This window comes from Vigna angularis, chromosome 4 (genome assembly GCF_016808095.1).
Source record: "Vigna angularis cultivar LongXiaoDou No.4 chromosome 4, ASM1680809v1, whole genome shotgun sequence".
NCBI lineage: Eukaryota > Viridiplantae > Streptophyta > Magnoliopsida > Fabales > Fabaceae > Vigna > Vigna angularis.
The window spans coordinates 15,945,893-15,956,042 of NC_068973.1; the positions used below are offsets into that span (position 1 = coordinate 15,945,893).

The 10,150-nt window shown below is 32.5% G+C and overlaps 1 protein-coding gene across 1 annotated transcript; it reads right to left on the bottom strand.

Moving 5' to 3' along the window:
• Positions 1 to 255: 255 nt before the first annotated feature.
• Positions 256 to 8,630, bottom strand: LOC108332054 (probable alpha-mannosidase At5g13980). The gene is made up of 29 exons (XM_017567159.2): positions 8,294 to 8,630; positions 8,131 to 8,214; positions 7,924 to 8,012; positions 7,519 to 7,693; positions 7,285 to 7,404; positions 7,049 to 7,132; positions 6,882 to 6,953; positions 6,573 to 6,686; positions 6,300 to 6,400; positions 6,010 to 6,103; positions 5,629 to 5,796; positions 5,452 to 5,541; positions 5,093 to 5,158; positions 4,950 to 5,006; positions 4,539 to 4,758; positions 4,274 to 4,410; positions 4,067 to 4,141; positions 3,910 to 3,975; positions 3,739 to 3,810; positions 2,410 to 2,457; positions 2,197 to 2,316; positions 2,029 to 2,094; positions 1,810 to 1,922; positions 1,623 to 1,707; positions 1,288 to 1,395; positions 1,079 to 1,174; positions 941 to 988; positions 731 to 799; positions 256 to 639 (listed from the first exon to the last, which is right to left on the bottom strand). The coding sequence occupies exons 1-29, from the start codon at positions 8,501 to 8,503 to the stop codon at positions 442 to 444; spliced, it is 3,045 nt and encodes a 1,014-aa protein (XP_017422648.1). The 5' UTR covers positions 8,504 to 8,630; the 3' UTR covers positions 256 to 441.
• Between the last annotated feature and the right edge of the window lie 1,520 nt (positions 8,631 to 10,150).

Sequence of the window (10,150 nt, forward strand, 5' to 3'; positions counted from 1 at the left end):
TTGTTTAAAGGGATTTGACAGTTGTACGAGAAGTAATGTTCTAAATTTGAAAGTTAATGCGTTGTTGAAAGAAGAAAGATAAAAAAATGAGGAAAAAAAACTGCAATTCGAAATACACTAATATTCAATCTGTGTTGGAAGTACGATAGTCGACATTGGAATTGCAGTAAGGGTAAACATGAAAATTAAACAAAAATTGGAGATGCAGGACGAAATAGATGAGTTATAGGCAAAATAGTAGTTCAAAAGAATAGGTTAGATGTCGAAGGAAAAGGATAGGAGCTAATGCACTATTGGCAATGGGCAGGAGTCCATACACCTTTAGCGAAACAAACGCTAAACATATTTATTATTTTTTCGGGCTTACATGATGTTAGAAACATCTAAAATCTGATACAATTTCTTACTTAGTTATTTTTCAGATATTGACCTGGTGGACTCTTAAGGCCTAAAACTGATAACAAAAGTCCGAATTTCCATGGGAGCAAGTTCTACAATTTGATTTTCTGGATTTACTGGTCCTCCCCTCCGCACCTTAGATTCTCGAGGTGACCCTTTTACTTGCCAAACCAATCTCTTCCTCTCCATTTCTGCTCTTTCTTGGTTAGCTGATAAGCTCACTTCAGTTATTTTCTTTATCTGAAACACAGAAATTGAGGCACATGAAGCACCTTAGACAAACAAACTAGCTATATAAAAAAAGGAATATTTAGTCGTGATCTTTTTCTACCTGTTTGGAGGAAAACACCTTCTTCAGTTCTACAGTTGCCTTAACTGAAAGATGCTTGTCCTCCTCAATCTTGTATATGACAGAGAAAGAATTCAGTGTGTTGAAAAACAAGGCTCAAAAGCAATTGAAAACAAAGAAACAAAAGAAGGATAAATTCATCTCAGATGTAATACATTATAACCAAGTAGACAGCAGCTGAAGAGAATATACCTCGTATAAGTGTGCCAACCGAAGGAGAACTTTTTCATCACCCAGATCCTGATGAGTTCCAGAGATGGCTTAAGATTATAAGTGAACAAAAAAAGCCTTTTTTGAACAAATATTTGATGAAATGAAAGACATATGCACCTGGAGGGTTATTATTGCAACGTTATCCGGTAAGTTGTATGAGGAATCTATTCCCGAGAAGGTTGTGACATGAGATTCTCCCCGATGTGCGTCACTCTAGAAAATATGTGAAAAAATGAAGGAAATATTCATGAGTAGGGAGTTACAGAGTTCAGCTCACTAGGAACACAATATTATCAAACACTTTCTGACAACCATTCTATAATCACCTCTGTGAAGGCTAAAAGTAAGGGTGAGTATATCTCCTGACCAAATGATCGTCGCCATCTAGCACCCTCTCCTACTGGATCAATTCTGAAATAGTATTTCCCTAGCACCTGCAAAATTTATTGTATATCTTGAATGAGCAAGAGGGTAAAACCAGCTTATAATTAGCCAACACATGAAGAACTAAATGGAAATATTTGTAAAATTAGTTATATAAACTACTTCTGTTAAAATATTAGCTTATAACTTATTTCAACTAACTTATGTGGTAGCTTTAGTAACTTGTAAGCTCCTAGAACGGCTCACAAAACACAAAAGGGTATATAGATTAACTTACAGTTAACCCTGTGCATGTATTATGGATGCAAACTGTTTCATTTAGTGCCTCTGCAACACCTCTGGAATCATCCTCAAGTAACCTCCTATACAAATGAGAGAAAAGGGAAATGGTGGAGTTTGATTTGTAGAGAATATATTATGCAATGAAACGATAGGAGATTTGAGCTTTAAGCAACATCACAAACCTATGAACCATTAGTTCCAATTGTCCATCCATGATGCTGGAGCCCCCCACAGCTCTATCTACCAAAATAGAAAACTCTTTCCTTTTATCTTTCAGGTAAATCCCAAGGTTGATCTGAAACATGAAACTAGATTCCATTAATCAACAACTTCATGGACTGTGTCTTCATGTGTATAATGAATGTAGCATCTTCTAACACACATGGTTCAACATAACATACTGGGTAATAATTTCCAGCAACAGGTTGATTCACTTCCAAGTGCCAGTCTTTTCTGTAGTCTCGAACCTGTAAATGTAAGTCATTATAAATTTGTAACAATTTATTAGATTAAGCTTTGATATGGAAAACCGTTGCTAGAACTAAAAACGGTCAATCTGCTTGACTTACACGCTCAATGAAATCACGTCCATTGGAATCAGTATAGAAGGTTTTGCTGCTTGCCAAATTTGTTTTAATCTCAGTTGCAATTTCCTTGCCAACTCCATCATCAATGGGTATAGGTCCAACCTGATGTAAAGATAGCTTTATTATGACTAATGGCTCTTACACAATGAAGTTTTGAAAATCCTGGTCAAGAAATTTGGAAAAACAATTACTTACAATAAACTCAACCTCAGCATGTTCTTTGCCCTTGTACAGTCTAGTAGTCTGTTCAATTAAGCCATGGTCAAATATTGAACTCTGAATCTTTATGATTACGGTTTTTTTAATAACTTGAATGTGTTACAAAAACATGTTAGTTACATTTTTCTTACCACCATTAATGATTGAAAGAAGCAAGATGGTGGTAAAGTTTAATTTTTCTTTTTATAAAAGAGAGAATGAAAACTCACCTTTTTTTTTCTCTGTGATTCCTTTCCATTTGCCAATGATACATAGGATAAGTGGGTGATGTGTGGATAACTTATCCACGTCCCCTTTATTTCCTTTTACGCTTTATTTTCTCACTTTACAAACTTTTCATTCTTTGTTCCATTTCTAGACAATCATCTTATTTTTCATGTACTAATAATAGAATTAAATGGGAAATTATTTGAAGTCATTTTAAATTAATTAGATTTAGCTCCTTAAATATTTTATTTACTTTGTCTTATTAAATAAACAAAAATTTAAGATTGAACTCAATTAATCAAATATAAATTTTATAAACGTTAAATCCAATCACCATTGTCAATTTATTCGCTGAATAGTCTCTTTCAAAAAACTTGTATAACCTTTCTTATAAGCGCTTTAAAGTGGTACACTTTGTCTTTTTTCTTTCTAAATTATATTATATATATATATATATATTAACAAACTATTGGTACAAAAGTATGACTTACTTTTATAATGACTAATTTCCTTTAGGAAAATATATATTTTTTAAATAAAAATTAACTTTTTAATGGTCAAATAGATAAAAGTAATATTTCTTTTTATTTTCAAAATATTTACCAAATTATAAAAGTATAATAGTCTAAAATTTTTAATTCTATTCATCTCACACCAATGTATTATTCAGAACTCTACACATGAGTACATATTCTGTTTGTAGATTCATATGGGATTAAAATGATTATTAAATACTATATATATATATATATATATATATATTGAAAAACTTAAGAAAATTTATTAGAACAAAAATAAATTATAGATAAGTCAGATATTAAATAAGGAAAAAAATTCAGATGTACCTAAACTATGCACTCACTGCACTGATCTACACCACACAGATTGATATTTTAAAGAATGAAAAAGAGTTGAAAATCCTCATCATTTCTTTATTAAAGAAAAAAGGAAAGTATCACTTACTTCTGTTGTCATTGTCCTAGGACATATATGAGAAAAGTAGGTGACATCTGACTCTGCTTATTTTTTATGTGTCTTTTTCTTACTTTCTTTCTTTCTTTTTTATACACATATGTAAAAAAAGTAATGTTATAGTACCTGGTATATCCATGAATCAATCTGGTGATGCACTTCATGCACAATTGGTCCCCGAAAAACTATGAGAGGAGACTGAAATTTTTCAAATGAAAACCAACAGATTTAGTTCTAGCAATTACCGCTAAATATATATTGTTAATTGAACGTAAATTTTTAAGTAGATAACTTCACCTTCTTCCTCTTGGAATTGATGGGAAATGGTGAACCATCAGGTCTAAAAATGTATGCTCCAGATGCCTTTCAACAATTCACAACATTTAAATCAATTGCTTGACATAACTAATCATAATCCATTCAAATCTATGGATAAATAAAAAAATGTTATCACCTGAGGAACAGTTTCATCTTTATCAACTCCTTTGCCGGCGTAAAATTTATATGCCTGCTCTAGAGCTTCTTCCACCTTTTTCATTGTGAACAGAAATTTAGAATGCATGCAGTGTAAACCTTATGGAATAAACATCCTTAGAAGCACTTGCTTATTATAGTAAAGATTTTGGCAGACAAATAGGGATGTAACATCCAAATCACAAACCTTGCTTCTGCTGTTGATATATTCAGTAAGTTTCCGTTCCTTCACAGAATAAGTTAATTTCAAGTTTTCTGGACCCACTGTAATTATATCACTTTCATTCTTTGACTTGTGAACTACATGTCTGTCTGAAATAGTAGCTGCGATGCAATTGCAATTTTTCTGCTTTAGGAAAGAATAAAGTCTCCCGCAGAATTTATAGTTTGGTCTCGTATTTGCAATAATGATAGTACAATTTTCAGTAGGAGAATAACAAAGCAAGACTAACCTTCATTTTTGGCATAGGATACATAGTAAGTGCTAAAACCAAGTGGGGGAACAGTTGCTGGAAAAGCAAGCCAGTATTTGGGTTTCACAGTTGGAGACACTCCCAAGTATGCCATAGTGTGATAATTTCTTAAACCATGAAAAAAATCAGGTATTGGCACCAACTGGGATTGGACTCTTTTCCCGCTGGAATCCCGAACACCAACGTTTTCATTGACAACCTAAGACAGATTTGATAGGCAAATAATGTGAAGCATGATTTTTCCTATGTTCAAAACATTTTTCGTTCGTGTTGGACAAGAAAAAATGTATTACAATTACAATGCTTCAACAAGAAGGCATCAATTGGCACATAAAGTATTGAACAAATGCTTATGCATGAAGCAGATAGGCTCATAGATAGGAAACTCACGGGAATCCTTATGATATCTTCTCTTTTCCATCCCAGAGGATTGTAAACAACAACCTCCTACAGGAAGCAATGTATTAGAAAAATCTTAATCGATAAAATTCTGCGTTCTAATAAGCAACAGATTTGATGTCATCAGTCCTAACCAGGTTTTTCCCATTGGAGAAATCGACTTCTGATGCAGGACAGTAACTTATGTTCAGAAGTGGACACTGTAATGACAAGACAGAAAAGACAAATTATTCAAAACATGTTAATATTTTTTCAGCTGTTTCAAAAGTAACAACCTTTCGCTCCAACTACAGCTTTTATCTTGAAAAAGTTGCTAACAAGCATTGTGATGGTTATGAATTGTAAACTTTTGACTTAGCTCTACTGACTTAGTTTCTCGTTGTGCACAAAGAATGAACATCAAGAAGAAAGATTATCCATGTGCCTTAAGATGTTATCTGAAGACTAGTAATTAACAGCTCACAGTTGTTGAACAGAGAACATCACTACTTGCCTGTTGAAATTTAATCTGTGGGTTCTTACATCCCGTTTTGGTTGCTCCCTCTGTCAAACAAGCAAGTGATTCTGCAACAACTTTCTCAGCCTGAACAAAACATTGAAAAGAAAAATTATTTTTGAGATTGTAAATAATAAAGTTCTAAGAGAACAGATATATAGACAATTTTATTACCTCTGTATAACCTATTGAAAGCCGTTTAGCATAATCATTAGCAACGTGCTGCTTTTCTGTGCCAGATACTGCATCATGATGCTGAGCAATAGCCAAAGCTTCGGCCAATGAATCAGTGTTTGGACCTAAGGCACTCTTCCCTTTGAAATACTCCAACTGTCTTGCTGCCTGTTTCAAGAATAAAGACCAATAAGAGGCCAATTTAGAATTTTGATAACTTTCCAAAATATTCCTATGGGATGTTAAGGTTGAATAAATTATAATGCTCCTGATCACACCACTTTAAGAACAAAAAAAAAAGAGCTTAGTTTAGCCTCCTAGACCGTCTCAAATTTAATCAAATACTTAATTGCTTCAATTGACAATAATGAGAAGCCTTACCAAGTAGTATCCACTTATCAGTCTGACATAACCTTTGAGAGCAGGCCTGCTTGTAAAATACCCGGTCCAATATGCATTCACACGATCTGCATACCTAATATATTGATGATCCAGAGATGAAATAACAAGTTAGAAGAACGAAAAGGAACGCTAATACGCAACTAAACAAGAAATTATTGCTTTTGGGTTGGCAGTGCAGCCACCAGTTTCAAAATCATGTTGTAGGGATAAGTTACAATTGCAGTTTCTTCATGAAAGAAATACAGTATATTTTGCATTTTGGAACTCACGGAAAGTAGTCATCAGTCTTGATTGGCCATGCCTCATTTGTAGCATGTTTGGCATCGGTGTATATTGATGGGGTTGAGTACAAGGCATGGACCCGACCATCCTAAATAAACATGAGTCAGTTGTCTCATTAGTATGTGAAACCCCTATTGGAAATAAGCTTAGTTTGATTTAAATTCATGAGCAGATGGAAAACTAGGCAGCCTAACGAATCATCAACAATCAAGTAAGCAGAAGAAAATTGTCAATTAAGGAAGGAGTTGAAGATAAGTAACCTGATTAACGTAGTGAATAAACTTATCCATTTGCCGAAACCAGCTCTGCGCGTATTGGTACTTGAAATCTGTCCCCATAGTCCACATGATATGATTTGTGCGCGTAATATTGGCCTGAAACAGGAATTTATAAGCAATGTTCAATCAAATCAGTTTAAGTGAAACGGACAAACTTCTAATCATTTTCTATTTGGAGAATCTATATTTTCATTTCTCCGAATTTCGGACACTTTAAAAGTGAATTTTAAACCAAGCTAAGCAAATTGCAGAGAGAAGAACCGGTATTCCGTCTTAAGATACATTTCATACCTGTGATATTGCTGCTGCGACAAACTCGTTTACTCTTTCAGGGACATTGTAGTCGAATAAATTGACATCATCCTTCAAGGGAAAAAGAAGTTTAATTACATAGCACACTTCCTGGAAAAAAACAAAAAGGAAATTGGCCCTACAGCAGTATTTGACTTGGATTTTACCTGAACAATGGGAGAATCGTCATTTACTTCGTAGTAGAAATTACTGGGAGGTTCATAATTCTCAGGGAACGCACCAGAAAATATCTGTATCCATGAAAAATTTTAAGGATCCGTTCGTAAAAGTCTACTGGGGGAGAATGAAGTGAATCCAACAGAAGAAAAACATGGTTTTTGTTGTTATTGCCCTATGCAGAATCGATACAAGTTATAAACGTAAACTGCTTTGGGTTACTCACCTGTGATGATGAACCAAAGCTCTTAGAGCCCCGCCACACAACTTCAAGAGTTTTTTCATCTTTTCTCTTTGCTCTGTCTTGATAGTCAATCCGTGCAAAGAATAGAGAGTCAAATCCAACCTATGCCAACAAGAGTTATGCAGCTTAAGAAAAAATTAGCAATGTACAGAAAAAAAAAAAAATCTGTTTGTAAAAATACTTCGATGTCATTTTCCCCGGCAAAATTAATGTTACCTCTGCCCCCAACAAGTAGGCCTGAACAGCAGAATGTCCAAATGGATCAATCTGCCACCCTATTCTTGGAGTCACTCCAAATTCTTCTTTGAGAAATTGATGTCCAAGAGTTGTCTGATCAATCATGTCAATGTAATGAGTAGCAGCCTCATCATGCATACAAAAACCTCCATTTCTGCAACCCATAACCTTAGGATTTAACGTAATGTCATCGAAACTGAATGCCATTAATACATTAAAGCAGAAGAACATTCATCATGATCAATTTTCATTGACTTCCTATAATCAGAACAAACAAATTGCTTCATTCAGTTATTAGAGGGTGTGAAGGTGGAAAAGTAGTCTGCTTGTGAATCTTTCAAATCCACACTTCCTACAGAGATAGAAGATAAGATAAGTGAATACATGAACTCCAATTGACCAGATTTGACCAGCCCTTTGACTATGTTCCGAATATCATCACTTTGTTCTCTCCACCATCGCTGAAAAAATGCCTGTAATACAACACGAGCAAAGAACAAGAACAAATTATAAAGGAGTAACTCAAATACAAAACACCACTTATCTTCACTGTTTTTATCGCCACTCAATGTGAGATATCCTAACACTTACCTGCTCAACATAAATGAACTTGCGATTCTTGTCAGCCAACAATGCGGGTACCAGGGAATCGAGCACGTTCTGAACGCATGCTCCCTGCCACAAAAGTGAAAATGAAAACATTGAATGTAACTGAGAGACAGCATGTATGTGTGGAAGTGAGATTGAGAATGACCTGAATTGAGTTGTTGGAACCAACATAATACTGATCAATAGTCTTCAACCAGCCAACATCGTCGTGAGTGTGAGGGACCAAGTGAACGTTGATCTTGGCAGGGTCAATGGTTGTCGTTGTGTTATACCTTATATACTTAGATTCTGAGGAAATGACACACCCCAACAATAGTATAACCCATAACACACACAACCCAGTAGTGTTCTCCATGGACTAAGCAAGAACAGTCTTAATTGAACTAAGGAAATTTTGTTTATTTATAATAATGGCGATAAGGATCTCCGCTATCTTTGTCGCAGTTATTGTCGTTTGTTCTGATCCCACTGATTCCTATAGATGGACGTTAGATAAAGAGAGCATGAAGAAGTCACTGTCAGTTTAGGATTTCGAAGCTAAAAAGACTATTGATAAGGTTAGTGATCCCCGCTGTCCCTGAATGTAAGTTATTCCACTCCTAGGTACTCTCACCAACTAGTACCTGTTTAGCATGTGATCATACTTTAACATTCTCACTACTTTTACATTTATTTCAAACTATTTTTTATTATTTTTTACTCTCCTCTATTTTACAAAAATATAAAAATTTATTTTTATATAATTATTTTACTCTTATATTATTTATTAAATAAATATAAAATCATATATCAATATCAAATATCAAATAAATATAAAAATATATAATCTTATTGTTACTTTTCTAATAAATATATAGTCACTAATTCATAATAAAATTCTTATTGTAATTCATTTTTTAATTAAATATGATTTTACACGGCGTTAAACTGGTATTGGTTATTTTCTCTCCAAAAACTTAAATTTTCATATATTTTTGTTTCCCAAATTTTAAAAATGAAAGTTTGATTTTTTTAGTTTGTTAAAATTTTTTTTAATTAGTATTTAAATTCGAATATATCAAACAATATAATTATTTTAAATTTTAAACACTTTTTGATACTTAAAAGAATTTTAAAAAAAATATTTATTTTTAAAATTTAAAACTAATGTGCATTTGAAAAAAAAAAAACAAATTTTAATTTTAATATAAAATTTCAAAAATAAATCAATAATTAATTCGTAATTCTTTTATCACATACAACTTTTTTACTTTTTTTTAATCTTTATATCCTTATATCAACTAAGTTGGTAGTTTCCATGATGTAATACGTTACGGTACTTTTAAAGATTGAAAAACTTTTCATTACATAATTATTCTATCGTCTACACCTCTATATAAAAAAACGTATCAATTTTTCAATACGAAATTTATATCTTTATTAAATTAAGATAATTTTATTATATGAAAAAATAGAAAATGATATTATCTTTATGTAAAAATAATTAGATAACTCCTCAGCTATAAAACAATCTCTTAATTTTCACTTTTTTCTTATTATTTAAAATTATGTTATTTTACAAGAAATTGTGACACACATTCACATGCATAAATGCCTATTTCTCCAAGTAATTAATAACGATGCTGTATTTTGTAGCTATTCTCTATTATACACCAATATTTTTACTGCTTTTAGTGTTTTGATTATGACTTTTCTTTTCAACATTTTTTACAATTTTAATATATATTTTATAACATTTTTAATTAACTTTTAGTTTCATTACTCATAAAAGAAGTAAAACATAAAGATGCACATTTTTTATTTGATTTTAACCCATGTGTAGGTTTGTTTTACTAATTTTCTCTTTCGAATGCACCTTTTTTGTTCTTTCCTCTCGGGTTGTCATTCAACTTTACACTCACAAACTCAATCAAAAACGGTTAAAAATTACGAACTTAATTAAATTTTAATTATTATATGAATTCAATATTTTTAATTAAAATGTTTAAAATAAGATTATTTA